Source organism: Triticum urartu, unplaced genomic scaffold (genome assembly GCF_003073215.2).
Source record: "Triticum urartu cultivar G1812 unplaced genomic scaffold, Tu2.1 TuUngrouped_contig_380, whole genome shotgun sequence".
NCBI lineage: Eukaryota > Viridiplantae > Streptophyta > Magnoliopsida > Poales > Poaceae > Triticum > Triticum urartu.
The window spans coordinates 83,574-100,971 of record NW_024114352.1 but is presented as its reverse complement, the minus strand read 5'-3'; the positions used below and the strand labels follow the sequence as shown (position 1 = coordinate 100,971).

The 17,398-nt window shown below is 45.5% G+C and overlaps 1 protein-coding gene across 2 annotated transcripts; it reads right to left on the bottom strand.

Annotated features, from left to right (window-relative positions):
* Positions 1–12,702: 12,702 nt before the first annotated feature.
* On the bottom strand, positions 12,703–15,079 carry LOC125527408 (probable glutathione S-transferase). 2 transcript variants are annotated; one of them, XM_048691917.1, is made up of 3 exons: positions 14,756–15,079; positions 13,934–14,332; positions 12,703–13,061 (listed from the first exon to the last, which is right to left on the bottom strand). In XM_048691917.1, exons 1-2 carry the CDS (start codon positions 15,065–15,067, stop codon positions 13,943–13,945), a joined length of 702 nt encoding a protein of 233 aa, XP_048547874.1. In that variant the 5' UTR covers positions 15,068–15,079; the 3' UTR covers positions 12,703–13,061; positions 13,934–13,942. The 2 variants fall into 2 exon arrangements, with proteins under 2 accessions (XP_048547874.1, XP_048547873.1); XM_048691916.1 differs by lacking the exon at positions 12,703–13,061 and having other exon boundaries at positions 13,855–14,332.
* Between the last annotated feature and the right edge of the window lie 2,319 nt (positions 15,080–17,398).

Genomic DNA, 17,398 nt, shown 5'->3' with positions numbered 1-17,398 from the left:
TGGTAGCCGGAGCGCAAGTCGAGCTTGGTGAAGAAACGAGCGCGTCGGAGCTCGTCAAGGAGTTCGTCTACCACCGGAATTGGAAACGCATTCTTGACGGTGATGGCGTTCAGAGCGCGGTAGTCGATGCAAAAGCGCCAGGACCCGTCGGGCTTGCGGACCAGCAGGACCGGCGAGGAGAATGCCGAACAGCTCACTCGGATGATGCCTTGGGTGAGCATGGCGGCGCACTGACGCTCCAGCTCGTCCTTGTGCACGGCTGGGTAGCGGTATGGCCTGACGGCTACAGGGCCGGAACCGGGCAGCAGGGTGATGCCGTGGTCGCGGCCGCGGGGTGGTGGCATGCCGGATAGTTCGGCGAAGATGCCCTCGAACTCGGCGATGATGGCGTCGAGGAAGTCGCGGCCACTGCATGATTTCAGGACGGGCCCGGCCGGTCCCGCAAGGCCGCGCCAGCACACCTGATGGTCCTCCCGCCAGAACGTCATGGAGAGGGCGCGGAAATCCCACAAGATCAGTCCAAGCGTTGCAAGCCATTGCGTGCCGAGGACGACGTCGTAGCCTGCGAGCGGAAGGGCACGGCACGGTACGCGCCCTGGCACGGAACGCGCTCGCCGTTGGCCACCATCACGCATGTCTTCTCGGGGGTAGGGGTGGCAATGTGGCGCGGGGGGCCGCCTCCTCGGCGATGAAGTTGTGGGTGGAGCCGGAATCGATCAGGGCGAGGAGGGAGACTCCCCCAAGGGTGATATGCATCTGCATGGTCTCGCTCATGCGGACGCCGGCGATTGCATGGAGCGAGATGTGAGGGCCGGCCGGCGAGCCATCATCGGTGGCGGAGGCCGTGTCGTCGTCGTCGTTGTTTGGCGCCAGGTCGAGGAGAAAGATGCGCTGGCACACGCGGTTGTGGCCCCTGCCAAACTTCTCATTGCAATTAAAGCAGAGGCCCAGGCGATGGCGTTCCTCCATCTCCGCCTATGAGAGGCGCTTGATTGGGCGCCCTTCCGGCAGAACAGGTGCCTGCGGGGGTGTGGCTGGTGGTGCCGGTGCGGGGAGTGCGAGGCGTGGTCCGGGCGTCGGCAGGATGCCCTTCTGCTGAGAACGAACCGGGGGCGCGGGGGCGAGCGCGCACTGGTCGCGCAGCTCCAACTTGCGGGCGAGACTCATGGCGACAGCGGGGGATTGCGGGTTGTGGATCTCCACGTCGAGGCTAAGGGGTGGCTGGAGGCCCGCGTTGAAGATCTGAACTTTCTGTGTGTCCGACAAGTAGCCTGCCCGGGGAAGGAGCGCCTCAAACCGCTCCTGGAAGTCGACGACGGACGTCGTGCGCTTGCACGCCATCAGTTCGCCCAGCGGGTTAGTGCGCAGGGGCGGCCCGAAGCGGAGGTTGAGCAGCTCGGAGAAGCGGCGCCACGGCGGAGTGCCCTCGTCACGCTGGACCTGCATGTACCACAGCTGGACAGAACCCTCGAGATTGTATGACGCCATCCAGACTTTCTCCTCCTCGGCGATCCGTTGTTGATGGAAGGACTCGCATCTGTTGAGGAAAGGGAGCAGGTCGGACTTGCCGTCGAACTTGGGGAAGTCCATCTTCTGAAACCGCGGGGGTTGATCGTTGTGGTGCTGTCCGTCGTGGCCGACATCGGCGCCTGACGAGGAGGCCGACTTCTCCTTCTCCAGGGCTGCCACGGACGTCTGCAGGGACGTCACGGTAGCAGTCAGGGCCTCGATCATCGTGGCCAAATCAGCGGTGGTGGGTTCCGTCATGGCTGAAGAAACCGAGGCGGCGCCGGATGGCGGCAATGGATGTGGGCTGGGCGGCGGGTGCAGCGTGGAAGCAGACAAGGAACGCCTGGAGCCTGATACCAAGTTGTCAAGGGTCTCAGTGCCCAGGACAGCAGGGCCTCGACTACGTAGTTCATAGTCTCGGTGGATAGGAGCGCTAAGGTTTTTGCATGGCTGCTCAATGGCGCGGAAGGAGAGGATAGGAGTAGAGAAAGAGGTATTTGATAATAACTTTATTGCTTGCCCTCAAAGGGTGCTGATTATACAATATATAAAGGCCCCATGGACTGCTAACAAACTAGAAACCTATGCCTAACAAACTACTCCTTTATTCTAGGAACTAATGTATAAGGACCAGGACTCCTGCCCAGCCTACGCCTCGCCTGTTGCGGCCGGCGGCTGTCGCTCCTGGCCGCGTGGCCCACGCCTGTAAGCAGTGCCCCACATGACACAGGAAAGTGCAGAATTTAACTTATCTCGTACATGGTTTAATTCGACGAAGACCTATCAATCAAGAGTAAGATGCTCCTCCACCACATGTCCATTTGGTGCTGGCGCTCCTCCGCGGTGAGCAGATGGCCTTTTGCAACTCGCTCATCCTCATCGTGTATGTTGACGAGGCCGTTGATGACCCGCCGCTCCTTCTGACTGACCCTGGAAGAGGGCTGAGGCTCAAGTAAACCAGAGCATGGTAAAGGAAGACTAGGAATATTCAAAACACAGAAAAAAATATTGTCATTTGTAGTGTGAATTTACAGGAGTTTATATGTAGTAAAGAAACCGTGACATGATAAAGAAAACCTTAGCATCACAGGGTTTAGAGTACGTCCTTCAGAAGAATCAGTCCAAGTGATTCTGCCAAACTTCAAAAATTAATTACTAAAGATGAACAACATTTCCATTCATCTTGTATATAGCTGTGTCGGTCTAACTTTAGAAAGAAACAAACACATAGATGCAGATGGAACATGGCTGATGAAATCAGATGTACCAATATAGTTATAAGTAATATTGAACATGTTTGCATTTAGGTGGATGCATGTGTGCTAATTCTTTCTATCCTGTAGCAAATCTAAGCACGGCCATGGGCTGTGTAGACAATGAAAATTGGAAACAAACCCAGAGAATCTTGCCTGTCTATAACAACAGGTTGTGTGCAGTGAGCATCCACTATTTCTGGGTAATGAAATTTTCAACTCAATAGTTTGAACTTCCAAACATAGATTGTAACATTTACAACTGGATTCTGAAAACTTTCAAACTCAGGAAAGTACCAAATTTAACTTGAAAAAAAATAAACAGAAGAGAACACTTGACTCATAATACATGGTTTAATAAGAAAACTAAGACCTCCTTTGGTTTAGAGGAATTTCATAGGAATTCTAGAGGATAAGATTCTTATAGGATTTTTTCCTTTAGAGCCCTTTGGTTTATGGGAATGGATTCCTATTCCTACATAGGATTGGTTCCTATCCTCCACATTTCATAGGAAAATAAAAAAAAGCCTAGACTCAATGAAAAAATTCCTTTGGTGTCAACCAAATGACATCTTATTTCCTATTCCTACTCATAGGATTTGAGATACATGTCATCTCATTTCTAAGTTGAAAAAAATAAACAGAAGAGAACATTTGGCTCATAATACATGGTTTAATAAGAAAAATAACTTGGCTACATCCAGAAAGCCACAGGAGTTAAGCAAGACTCATTAAATTCATGTCCTTCGGTCATCTGGTAGGAGCGCACAGTTTGCCGCGTCGTCCTGAGCTCTCCACTTTTATCATACTTGAGACCAAACTTGGTGACGCGCAGCACACGGCGGCGTGGCCCATCACAGGGTCCGAAAGGCTCCTGATCCTTGTGCAGACGAGACTCTATGAGGCAGTTGTCGCTGATGCCGCCCAGGTAGAGAAGGGTGGCTCCCAGGTGCCTGTCGTCGTCAGCATCGAAGAGTCGGTCCTCGCTGAGCTTCCAAGCCGGCATGGTCGACGACATTGTAGCGTAATCAGACAGGGGCGGGGCATCGCAGGAGCAGACGTGGCCGACACCGCCTTTGTGGCGACAGAGCCCTACCCAGGCATCGAGCTTGCTGTCAAAGTAGGCCTGGCCTTTGAAGGGCAAGACCCACTTGCCTACGTCCATCCAGGAATAGCACTTGGTGTCCAGGAAGAAGTAGGGCTGGGCATTCGGTATAAACCAAAATTTCAGTTTCTATCATTCGGTTTTTCCTTAAATTCGGTTTGGGAAAATGAAAACCGAAAATGGTAGCCAAAAATAGGTAACCAAAAATTCGGTTAACCAAAAATTTGGTACGGTTATCGTTTTTATACCGAAGTGCACTGTTTAAATATTTCTGCTTGGACTGCAAGAGCGGTATCCTCTTATATAGGTAAAAATATCTGTCTCATCTTCTCAGTGGGGCGAGGTGGGACTAAAGGAACCAAATGACATGACCGGCTGTTCGCCTGATCGCACAAGCCCCGACCAAAAATCCACGTGAGCTGGGCCTTGTACCCTTGCATGCACTAGTCAGGTAGGCCCACTGCCCATATTACGTGAGATGTGTGACGTGCGTTGCTTGATCGTGGGCGCTTCCCTCAAGAAAAATAGTGAAGCTAGCTCGTGCGCGGCCAGGCTACAGAGTACTAGTAGCTAGTCTAGTACGTCCCTTTGCGAGCGATGTGAGCAGAGAAGCTAGCTCGGTGCTGCTTCTACACATAACTTCGGTTTTTCTTCGGTTAATCAGTATGACACCGAACTGAACTGAATTACTTCGGTTTATACATTTGAAAACCGAATTTTTCTATAATAGTGAGAAAAACCGAAAATTCGATATTTTCGGTTTCGGCATCGGTTCGGTCTTCGGTTCGTCGGTTTTTATGCCCACCCCTAGGAAGAAGGTTCTGGCTCCTTCCGAGACGAAAAGCAAATGGTCGTTCGGGTGCACTGCAAAGGACACAACACCAATGGAATTGAACGGAGCAAAGATCCTTGGGCTTTTGATCCAAGACCACTGCTTGTCTTCGTCGTCGTATGGTCCGGGGAGTGGCAAGGAGTCGAGCACAAACGTGGAGTATCCCACCGTCAAGTAAAGCTCGCCAGCGACTGTTGCGAACAAGGGCTGGGCACTGCGGCCATCCAGATGGGGGCAGAGGGTGAGCTCCAGCGTTTTTGTGTCGAATACGTGGAAGGCCCCGGTGGCGGCATCGCTGCTGCCCAGCATGGCGAGTATGTTGGTGCCGTAAGCGCCGAAATGCGACAGGCGGCAGTGGCGGCCGTAGAAGCGCACAACCGGAGGATCTGGAAGGGGCTCCGCCTCCTCATCGTCCGGGTCGGCGCCGGCGTGAGGGGGGTCCATGTCGTCGACGTCTATCTTGCGGACGCTGTATCCAGTTTCCCAGTCGTCCACCACGAGATAGACATGCTGTCGCGGTGGCGGCGGCGGCGGCGGCCGCCGCTTGGCCTTGTGGCAACATGGGTGAAGCGTCAACTGCCGCTTTGACATGTCGTCGAGTTGCTATCTTCCTCCTCTCCGGCGGTGCTGTGTTGCAACTTGCAAGCCGGCGAACAGATCGACTATGTAGAGTAAGAAATCAAGACCGCCTGGACACATATAAATAGGCGAGGCGAGTTGGTACCTGAATTCGAGTCAGATTGGCTCAGGAAAAATATTTCCCGGCCAACGAATCCACTTTCGGATCGGACTCAGGGAAACGCTTACCCCCCACCCAATCCCACTCCCAACTGGCTGACTGGCCATAGCTGAACTAGCCCAGGGCGTCCTCTCCAGCGACAGTGGTGGATCTCTGCCACGGCGGCGGCGAGGGTTTCGTCTTTCGTGCGGCGGCGGAGAGAGGGAGGTTGGGCCATGTGGAAAAACAAAAGTCATCGCTATTAGACCGGCCCACCGCGAATGCTGATTTTCTTTTTTCCTTCCTTCTTTTCTGGTTTTCTCTGTTTTGTTCTTTTTTCCTTCGATTATTTTTTCTTGCTTGCTGGATGCTGATTTTCTCGTGAGTCAAGTGTTGTCAGAAGAACATGACAGAAGAAGAACCTCCACCATTTACCATGTTTTGTTCTTTACAACTCTCTCAAAATTCAGGGTCCGGCACAACCGTCAGCACGGGTGATGGCAAGGTGAGGATATTGAAGTTGTTTTCCTGTAGAAAGAAGGCTACATGGTATACAACATACTTCCTCCGTCTGATGAAGAGTGTACGTTTGGCTTTAAAATTTGTCCACAAAAGAGTGTACTTCTATCTTTCCAATGCACTTTAAAATAAAAAAAATACTTCTCTCTCGTCACACGGTAATCAAGACCAATAACAATCTACACATGGTCTTCTTAGTTTTTACATGCACTAAGGCTGGTAATAGTGGGGAGTAACTTAGACTAGTGTCATGCATATGACACTAGTCTAAGTTACTATCTCCATAGTGCAAAGTAACATAGTACTAGTGTCATAGATTGCTTCATTTATTAGCCCATAGACTCATTTTGTCTCGGGAAGCGCTATGTTATAGTAACATATTACGTTACCACAAGCACCTCTTTCCTCATTAAATAGTTGCCACATCAGCAAAATTGTCTTGGGATGTGTTAAGTTACTACCTAAGTTACTCCCACTATGGCTAGCCTTAGCTCATTGGGGGTTGGGTAATTAAAAAGGGGAGATATGGTGTCTTGCCCATTTCCAATGCATAATTTACTTAACTTCATAATTTGTCCTAAAATTTCTAGATGTACACTCTTCACCGGACGGAGGGAGTAGATATTATGAGGTGGTCGTGGCTGCCTGTCTGATAGGTACACATTCAATTCCTAAAACATCTAGCAAAGTAACATTTAAGATCATGAATATGTTTGACAATCCCTATAGCGTATCGGCTCATAAACATGCATTTCTGTAGTTATTTGGAATATTGTATAGATTACCAAACTCAGAATTGTTTTGGGGTGTCAATATGTGTGGAACCTTGACACAAACCACTATTTGTTTTATATATTCGTATGTGATTTGCTTGATTAGAATAGGTGTGGCACTTCCTATAAACTGGTTCACCATTTATATCCTACTTGTGCAGTGGCGGATCCAGAATTTGAAGTTGCCCGGGGCGGAGTGTTAAAGCAAGCGAAAAATGGAAGCGACAATACTATCTAGGAGTAATAAGATAATCAAGAAAATTAATTGACCAACAGTACACATTCCGGCAAAACGATGAACACAATGAATTGTTAAAAGTAATTTCATGCTTAAGAACTAGGCAAAAAATAAATATAACACAAAAATAATATAAAGCCTAACTTGAACTCCTGTTGGCTGAATCTTCCATGATTTAGTCCAAAATGGTTCATCTTAAGTCCATTAGGTACTTGTAACATGTAAGAACAATCAGATTAATCTAAGTCATAGCATAATATGACACTTGTTCAAACAAAAAATAAGGCACGTTTTTACCACTAAGTTATAATTATACCTCAGGGATTTGGTAGACGGCCTCAATGGTCTATAATCTGCTCCTTGGTGCCTCTGTTGTTGTCTGGTCGCTTGCTGTTTTGAGCATGGCGCATGGTGGTGGCGCCTCCCCTTCCGTGCAGACGACATCGAAAGAAGGTGAACTCGCTTCTTCTTCTCCATCTAGCATCATCGGCTGGACAGGCCTAGATCGTGCCGCGGCAAGGCGGCAGTGCAGGGCGCCCGGCGCCGCATCAAGGCGGCGAGGCGGCAGGGCAGGGCAGGGCGGGCGTGATCGCGTGAGGCATGGGGTAGGACGATCTGGAACCACCATCGAGAAGGATTTGGGAACTTCAGTGTCAGCCTGCGTACAACAACTAACGGGCTCATGTATTTTTTTTTCATTGGGCCATCTCACACGTAGAATAACTAATGGGCTGCATACAACAACTACTAATTAAGAACTCGACTGGCCCATCTCCAGATTTTTAATGAATCGTTACCTGCCTGTCTCCCGGTGAATCGTTTCTTTCTTCTTCGCTCGTCATGCCTCGACCTCAGGAGACCTTCGAAGCTCACTCTCATGGTGGCCACCGTTCAAACTAGTATGGGGATACCCTAGGTTCACGAAATTTACCCGGGACGGCCGCCCCTACCTGACCCCACGCTGGATTGTGCTCTGTCACACAGGAAATGTGGATGCTGCTGTTCAAACCAAAACTGGAATTGACCCAGACACTTATTTCATTCATCTATGTTCCAATAGTTTGCATGATTTTTACTAGCTAATACTCCCTCCGTTCCTAAATATAAATTTTTTAGACATTTCAAATGGACTACAACATACGGATGTATGTACACATATTTTAAAATGTATATTCACTCATTTTTGCTCCGTATGTAGTCACTTGTTGGAATCTCTGGAAAGACTTATACTTGGGAACGGAGGGAGTATGTTAGTACTGCAGCACCTTTATTTTCAAGTTCAAATTTGCCAAATTATATACGAAAGTCATGTTCTGCTCCCAAGCTCATTTGAGCTCGGGATGAACAGTAAAATCGAAAAAAATGAAAAATATTTCAAAAAATTCTGAATTTTTTGGGTGGAAACATTGACAAAAATTCTCAGTGCTTGCAAAATTTCATCCAAAAATGACATTCGTACAAGTTGTAGCAAAAAAACAAAATCCGTACTCCAAAATGTTTTTGGAAATAACATTTTTGGAGCATCAATTTTTCTTTTGCTGCGACTTTCACGAATGTTATTTTGTGATGAAATTTTGTGAGCATTGAGAACTTTTATCGGTGTTTCCACCCAAAAAAATTCAGAATTTTTTGAATTATTTTTAAATTCTTTCGGGGTTACTGTTCACCCGAGCTCATTTGAGCTCGGGCTCAAATACATCACGTCCAATTATATATGCCTTTCTCACACATATTAATCCCTACAAGTATGGAGCCATCAAGCAAGCATGTCAGTACTGTTGATGTTATTCTAACCTGCCTCTCACAAATGACGTTTATTTAGTAGTTTCTGGAAGTGTATGCATGCTAGCAAATGCATTTCTACATTGAATCTGGCTGTGATAACATCACTTCTTGTTTTGTGTAGTCCAAGCAAGCAAACTGGAGATTTTGTAAGTTTGCTTTAGAGCAACTCTAGCAGACCCCGCATCCGGCGCAAACCCGCATAATTCCGGCGATTATACGGACTCGGCCCATTTTTCTGGCCAGACCAGAGCCCGCATCGGTGTCCGGCCTGTAAAATTTTTTGCCGCAGCCCGCAAATGCAACCCCTGAGCCACTATAACTGCGGGTTTGCGGTGCAGATGCGGGTCGAAACCCTATCCTCCCGCCGCCGCGTTCCCCTCCAATTCCCCACCGCGCCGCTCGATTTCTCGCCGCCGGCGAGCCTTGAACCACCATGGCCGACTCGGGGGACGAGGCGGAGCGCCGCCGCGGCGCCAGATCTGGCGCCGGGCGCAAGCGGGGGGCGCGCCGGTGGCTCAACCAGGGTGCCCGGCCGCCGCCGGCATTCGACCGGCGTGAGCTCGACGAGTTCGAGCTCGAGCGCTCCCGTCGCCGCCGCGCCTCCTCCGGCAACTGGTCCGTGGGGAGCTCATCCGGCCACATCGAAGGAGGCCGACCTGCACGTGATGAAGGAGGAGCAGGCGACGCTCTTCGTCGACCTCGACCCCGACTCCTCCGACTCTAACTGATCGCCGACGGTGGGCAGCTACCGCAGGAGCTCCGGTGAGCTCAATTTTGTCGCAGTGGTGCGGTAGCGTAGGCCCTGTCTAGCATATCTAACCTTTATGTATGTATGTGGCTTGTATGAACTTCTATGCGAAGAAGAACCATCTATGCGAGCGAGCTCCGGCGAGCTGTTGCTTAAATTTCTCGCGCGAAACAACTTTTTTTAAAATTTAGGGGTTTGTTTGCAGTTTCTAGTCTGCCGCCGCAAATTTTGGCCTGCATAACCGCCCCCGTGCGACCCGCAAACACATTTTACAGGTCGGCAAAATGCGGGGTCTGCTAGAGTTGCTCTTAGTGCACTCAGCCTACAGAAGTTACAAATAAACTCAACCTCTGCAGGTAGGAAATGAGTTTGGCATGAAAATCAGGTTGATGAATACTGACTTCCTACTTTTATCTATTTATATTTGTTGTTTGATGCACTATCATCATATTTTGTGTTGTCTCTCGATACAACGATACTAATGTGCATTTTTATGGTATACCAGCTCAACGTTTGTGGCTAGGCTCATCCATAAATCTGTGACAGAATGCTACTAAAGGATGGCCATAACTTAACTTCCAACTTCTCATCTGAGCAAGTTAGTACAAATTCTCATTTTTATTGTTTGACTTCGAATACAAGCACTTCGTTTACCCCTGCAATGTAGTCCTTGTGCTCCTAAACTCTATTTTGCTTTGGCATTGTTGTTCGTACAACTATTATCATTCCTTGGCTTATTTGTGATTTGGCAGAGCATGCATGAAAAAACTAGGTCTGCCTTATTTTGCATTAAGATATAATAACCATTGAATGTGGCTTGAGTGTTACAATTTGATAATGTAACAAGTTTTTTTTTTCGAAAAGGGGGTCTCCCCGGCCTCTGCATCAGAACGATGCATACGGCCAATAATGTAACAAGTTAGATTGTTGAATCGGTTAGTGCTTTGTTCTATGGCTCCTACATTTATTTATTTGATCTAGATACCCTTACTTTGTTGTTGTCCTAAAATTTAGTCAATTTTGGGCCCTATAGTGTTTAATAGAATGGTACATGGCTACCAAGTACGAATTGGCACATATAAAACCTCTGGCTAAGTTTCTTTGGTTCAAGTCAATACTATTCTCGACTTATTGGCAAGGAGTGGTGATTGCAATAATGTATGCTTTGGGCCTGCTTACAAGTCCTTTAATGCAGAGCTTGAAGTTAAAATCAGTATATGAGATTTCATTAATTATTTGCATAGAGGTATTTATTTTTCCATGTTTGATTTGCGTCAAAAGGTTTCTTAGCTTTTGCTTTAAGAAATTATACCATCCATCATGTTTCTTTGATTACCTGTTGTATATATCTGATATTCCTCTAGGTTTCAGAGCAGATGTGCATTGCTTTAATTCACCCGTGTGTTCCATTCTATGAGCTTTTAGTTCACAGGACACTTGGAAACATTTTAATCCTTCGAGACTATGCATCAACCGTATAGATCCCGAGGAAGTCAAGGAAAGTAAGTGTTCCAATAAAATGAAGCTTCCATAATTTTAACCGGATGAGAGAAGTGCAGCAACCTAGAGGAGAGTGTTCGCGGCTTTATGATTGACAACAGAGCATATGCGCGTTCTAGACTTCTATTACAAATCTTTACCATGGAGCGATCAATATATTTTATTTTATCATGTCTCACATGGATTATAAATTAAAAAATGAGTGCTAAGCATGTGCTCGCAGTATGGTTCTTAGTTCTCATGGTTATGTATTAATTTTCTTCCACCTGCCTTTATGTGCTCTAGGATTTAAGGCCACTTTTAACCAAACAGTGCGACCAGTGAAGAAGCGTTTTGATAAACTGATGAAATGGAAGGCAAGTATAAGAAAAGTCAGGATGGTAACAGGGTGGCTGCATCATCATCAGTGCCAGGTTCATGGAGAGAGCACAACTAATAGTGGGGAGGGGTGATCTTGAAGGGCAAAAGACAAAGTAGAGTTGTCGACTCAGTTGTTGTGGATATTTAGGGAGGTGGTGATAAGACATTTGATGCCAACCAGATAAAGTGGCAATCTGTTCCAGCAATTGTTGGTAACCTTCTGTAGGACTGGCCAGTTTTGTTGCCTATGCAAGTTCATGTTGTGCGTGTTGTAGGTAGCTACAACTCCTCAATTCCTGATGTGGTAGTCTTTGTGCATAGAATATTGTTTCTTCTTTGTAAAAAGATTGGTACAAGAAATTGATTATTACATTGGGTTGTGCTTTGTTCGAGAAATAACTTTGCTAGATTGGTGGTGCTCCGCCACTTTGGTATGTAATAATAGATATATCATCACGACAATCCACGATAAAATCATCACCACGCAGCAAAGCGCGCATATCCATCTAGTAAAAATTATGCCACACATTAATCAAGGGGAGAAAGATGCATGTAACGTCCTGGCCCTAAAGACATCTGTACATGCAACCACACAAACTGCGTATACATTCTATACATTCAATGGCAGAGCTATGTGTATCTTTGTGTGTGTGTGTGTGTGTGGGGTGGGGGAGGGGGGGGGGGGGGGGGGGAGTTTGAGCATATTATTTTTGGTTGGGCTAGATCCTGCGTGATGAATCGTCGCCAATTATTTTATTAGCTATAGGCCTAATTAGGTTGGAGAGAGAGTTGATGTCAAAAAAAGGGTGCACAGAGAGAGTCCGTTTATGATACGTATGCACAGATAGCACTTGTGTTCGGTTTAGATATGATATGAAAAGGAAAATCCTAATCTATTATTATGTATGTGTTAGGCAAAAGGTCCATCGGTTTATTCGGTGCCTGCGAGCACTATCTCTATCTCTACTTCTGACTATATCACATCTTGATGTGAGATATTATTTCACATCTAATCTAAGTGATGTCAGCATCATGTCACCACAAATGAACCACACCCACCTTATATCTTGTTTGTTTTATTAGTTATTTTGTTGTCCAGCCCAATACAAACAACCCAGCGAGCCAACCCCCTCCCCAGTGAGCATTTGTTAATGTTGTTGCATATGACAAAAAACTCAAAGAAAAAGCCTAAAAATGATTTTTGCTAACTAGTTACTGTTGTCTCATGGGCTCTACATCTGGACTTCCAAGAAAGCAAGCCTACATAGGGGAGTTTTTCTTTATCAAACAAAGCTGCAAAAAACATTAATCAATACTCTTGAATGGTACCACTAATTGTTTAAAAAAATGGCACTTTCTTTCTTTGCTCTCAATACTCTTAGAATTGTATAAGAAAAATGAATAAGGTAATTGAATGTTGTTGTGTTTTTCCGTCACAAAAAAAGAATGTTGTTGTGTTTGTTACAGGAGAAAAAAGAGAAAAATGTAAAAACCAAAAAAAATAGAAAAATGGTCTGATCTTTTTATACCATCAAACAAGAAGTTGTCTTATGCTTCTGTTTTGGTTAAATCTACATTGACACAATCATCTTCAGACTCAAACATCTTGAACAAAAAATGATCTCTGCCTTCATCAATACTAACGATATCTGATTCGCTTTGCTTGATATCCCTGTTGACACCCTTGTGCGCCAAAAGATGTGTGTTTTGTGCGGCACCCACTAACCACGAAGAGAAATGAATGGAGTTTAGATAGCTGTTTTTGCACCAATATTATAAAAATAATCTCAATAAAAATGAAAACAGCACAAGACATGCATGGCCTGTACAAGCCCCTTAGAAAAATAGAAAAAGGAACTGTGTAAGACATAACCCGTGCTAGCCCACCAAGACCAGTATGGTTTTAACAATAAGGTAATAATATTATCCACAAAAAGACTAGCTATCTGTTTACTGGAAATAGACCACCAGAGTACATGGGTCAAACCAATCAAACCCCCAGTTGATGCTACTGAGGTAAAAACAGATCACTGGTCCAATTAGAGATTACCTAAAAAAAAGTTACAAGAACGCTAAAAAGTAACTGCGTAAAAACTAGCTCCCAGAAAAACTCCCTGTGTCAAAACCATAACCTACGGACCTGTTTCATAACCTCTATAACTGAACGCTCTCTCCACCTTCTGTTTAGTGAAGAAAATTCAGAGAACATGTTATCTTTATTTTGACAAACTAGGTGTCATTTTAGACACACATCACGTACAACATTACCCCACACCCCTTGTTGAGCTACGACTGGGACAACAAAAGCAAACTGGGACGAAGTTGGACGAGTTGGGGGTTAAAGTTGCAACCAGGAGGACAAAAAAATAGCTGCGGCCTAGTTGCGAGTTGAACGTTGATTTGCAACTAGGACAACTACAATTACGGCATGTTTGCTAGTCGAGGTTGGACTTGCAATTGGGACTCCCTAAAAACTACAATCAAATCAACTCTAAGCACAGTGAAATGGAATAATAACTTGCCAGCTGCTACCCCTTATCATTTTTTAACTTATCTTCATGTTTATTCAAGCCACAAGCATGACAAAACCTACCAGATTAGACTACTTCTTGGCTAGATAATTGGGTAGCATGGACTTGGCCGCGGAGACGCACTTTCCCCTGATCGTGGTGAAGTAGGAGATGAGATGGTTTTTGTCCGGTAAGCATTCCTTGACAGCTTCATCAGCGTTGTAGTCCTTGATCCACCGGTGGATAGCAGGATACTCATCGCCAGTCATCACGCTCACCCCAGCGACCTCTTGCATCACCCTTGCCCAGCGAGACAGTAGGCTGGCACCCGCGATGTCGGCGAGGCCAATTGTGGCACCTCCGAAGAACCTCTTCTTGTTGAGCTGCGCCTCCACTACCGCGAGGTTCTCTTTTGCGTCCATAACAAAGACCTTCTGCTCCTCACCCTCCGTCCACAGCGCTAGCCACAACGACATCAAGCACTAAATGAAGAAAGTTGTCAGCAAGTATTTCAATTGGGTTACAAATATAAATATATGTCGCCTTGTCTTACTTTAACTATTGAAACATGAAAAATATATTCATATTGGTAAGCTGAAAATAATATCTTTAGACCGGTTAAAAATTACTATCTTTAGGTTGTAATGATAAATTATAATACGCATTAGTAATATATATTCTACAGTTGAGACCAATTCAATGTCCAACACAATGTGTATGATATACTTCCTCTGTACCAAAATATAAGACGTTTTTACATCTCAATTTGAACTGCAAAAACGTCTTATATTTTGGTACGGAGGGAGTATATATGAGTGGAGGAGTATCCTACCTAGCAGAACTGTTTTTTTTCGATGGTGGCAGAACTGATTTGAATTGTAAGAACAATCACTACACATGATTACCTTTTCCACAAAGAATTTGGACCAAAAGCGGGCCTCGGACCTTTCATGAGGGTCAGTCGGCAGGATGGGTGGCCCAGCAAAGGCCTCGTCGACGTACTCGACTATGAGGAGAGACTCGCAGACAGCCTTGTCCCCATGGAGAAGCACGAGGACCTTCTTGTGGACGGGATTGTGCTTCAGCAACAGGTCGCTCTTGTTGGTCATGTCCTCTAGGAGGAGCTCGTAGGGCACTCCTTTGAGACGCAAGGCGACCTCGGCACGGTGGACGAACGGGCTGCCAAAGCCTCCGATGAGCTTCACTGGTTCCACCATTATTGGCTGGCATATCAGATACACTTGCTAGGACATAGATATTTATAAGACACTGATAAGGACCAATTGGCCCAAATGGTGTGGCTGCTTGTTCTCCAAGAATGGTGGGGCCCTTCTATTAATTCTTGTTTTTCTAGTGTCATTTGGTCTTATCAGCTGCTACGGTCAAAAGGAGAAGCTTGGTTGCGAGGGAAGCTCTAATTAAAATGCTAATTGTAAGGCAGAGGATGCTCACTAAGATTGATGCAGCTGCAATCAGAGAGATTTATTTAAGCAGCTAGCTGATAATATAGTATAGAACACAGTGAGCAGATTAAAAATAGACTATAATCTAGAAGGACAATGACTTTGTTTGACTTGTGCATCGATATGTTCTAGTATATGTTTCCGAGGTGTCAAGTAGCAATGTCATCCACAATCAAGTTTCTTGATGGCAAGTTCAAAAAGAAAAAATCTTGATGGCGAAGCTGATAAAGAAAAACAGAGCAAGGAGAAACAGTCACACCATCCTTCAGTAGAAAGCAGAGCAAAAGGAGCAAAGCAGAGCAAAACACATGTGTATCGTGTTACATCGTCAGCAAAGCGGAGCAAGGAGCGTTGCCAGCATGTCGACCATACAGTCCACAGCTCGTAACCATATTTCTCTCACCGACGAGAGTGGGACCCATAGGTGGATCACTTCTGATGCACCGTCGCCATCGCCGGGAACATCTCCCGGCATGCCGAGAACATGGCGACGAGCATGCCCCTGTCCGAAGGACACCGCTTCAGGTCCTCCTCCTCAACATAGGCCTCCACTTCTGAAAATAATTGAGTATGCATATCAAACATGGCAGAATTTCGGTTACAACTAGCTCAACTTCTTTCTTTCTTTTTTTGGTAAAGAGACTGCTTGAAATTAATGAAACCCTTACAACCAATGATACAACACAACACAACCCCGAAAAAACACAAAGAACAAATTCCCGCATGATACAGTGATACAACTAGTTCGACTTACAACTCGATTTATTTTTTCTCAAACTAAGAGTTGAATTTGTGACTCAAAAGTTCTCAAATTTTGTGTATTTTAAGAACTTTTATCCTAGATTTAACGTGGTGTGCGCCGGTTGCTCAAGAACCCATGTGCGACCTTCTGCACCTCCCCCTCTATCCACGCCTTCAGCCACAGCAACAACATAGCCACTAAAGGAGAAAGTAGCTAGTGAGTACTTTAATTGGGTTCCAAATATTAAATGTTCGTCATTCTGGAAAATTTGCGCTCAAATTGTGTAACTTTAACTGTCAAAATATTCAGCGATATATTCATATTGGTAGGTCAAAATAGTATCTTATGGATTTTATGAAATAAATTTCCATACTATGTATTTATATACTATACTAAAAGATCAGATATATACATGTACTGGAGACCAATGTCAATGTCCAAGACAAGATGTATGATAAAATCATGAGCGTTGGAGCATCCTACTCCAGCAAAAATAATTTTATAAGAAACATTTCTATAGACAATTAGCTTTTCCATGAAGAACTTCGAGCAGAAGCGAGTGTCGGCCCTCTCATGGAGGTCGGTTCTCGGTTGGCAGGATGGGTGCCCGTCGAAGTGCCTGATTTTGACTAGAGGCTCGCAGAAAGCCTTTTTACTGTGGGGAAGCACATATACCTTGTGCATGGGGTTGTGCTCCAACAACAGCTCATGAAGAGTTTGTAGAGGACTCCTTTGAGGCACAACAGGACTTCTTTGATCAGCTAGACCATATATTGTATATAATGCAATGAATCATAACTCGCGGGAAGTCTCAACCCAAAAACATTGTTTGAGTTAATATCCCGATACCTCCTAATCTCTAGCGGCTCACTGACCGGCTGCCGTGCGGTCTCTTTGTGAATATTGGTGATCGATTGATCGATCTTTGTTTGATAGATGAACTGGAGCCAAGAACACTAGAAGATTGATGGTTTACACAATCTGCTCTTACTTATAATCTACTCAGGTTGCCAACATGCACATGTGTAGTTAGTCCCAGTCCATTTGGTGGACGGTTGGCGATCATGTTTGGTGGACACGTCCTGTTCACATGAATGCAGCTCATTCACTAACTGGTTGGTAGCTAACTGTGAGCAAATATTTACTTATTTAATATAAATTTTTATTTCTCTATTACCAAACATATGCACATGCACTTCCAATTAACTGGTGCTCGTGTCCTGTCCCTTTCATGAAAGGTACGAAATTTTAATTAGAATGTGATGTTACCCACAATAAAAGGTGAAAGTACTAACTAATCAAAATCCTTCACATGTAGGTTATTTTACCGTGTACCTAACTGA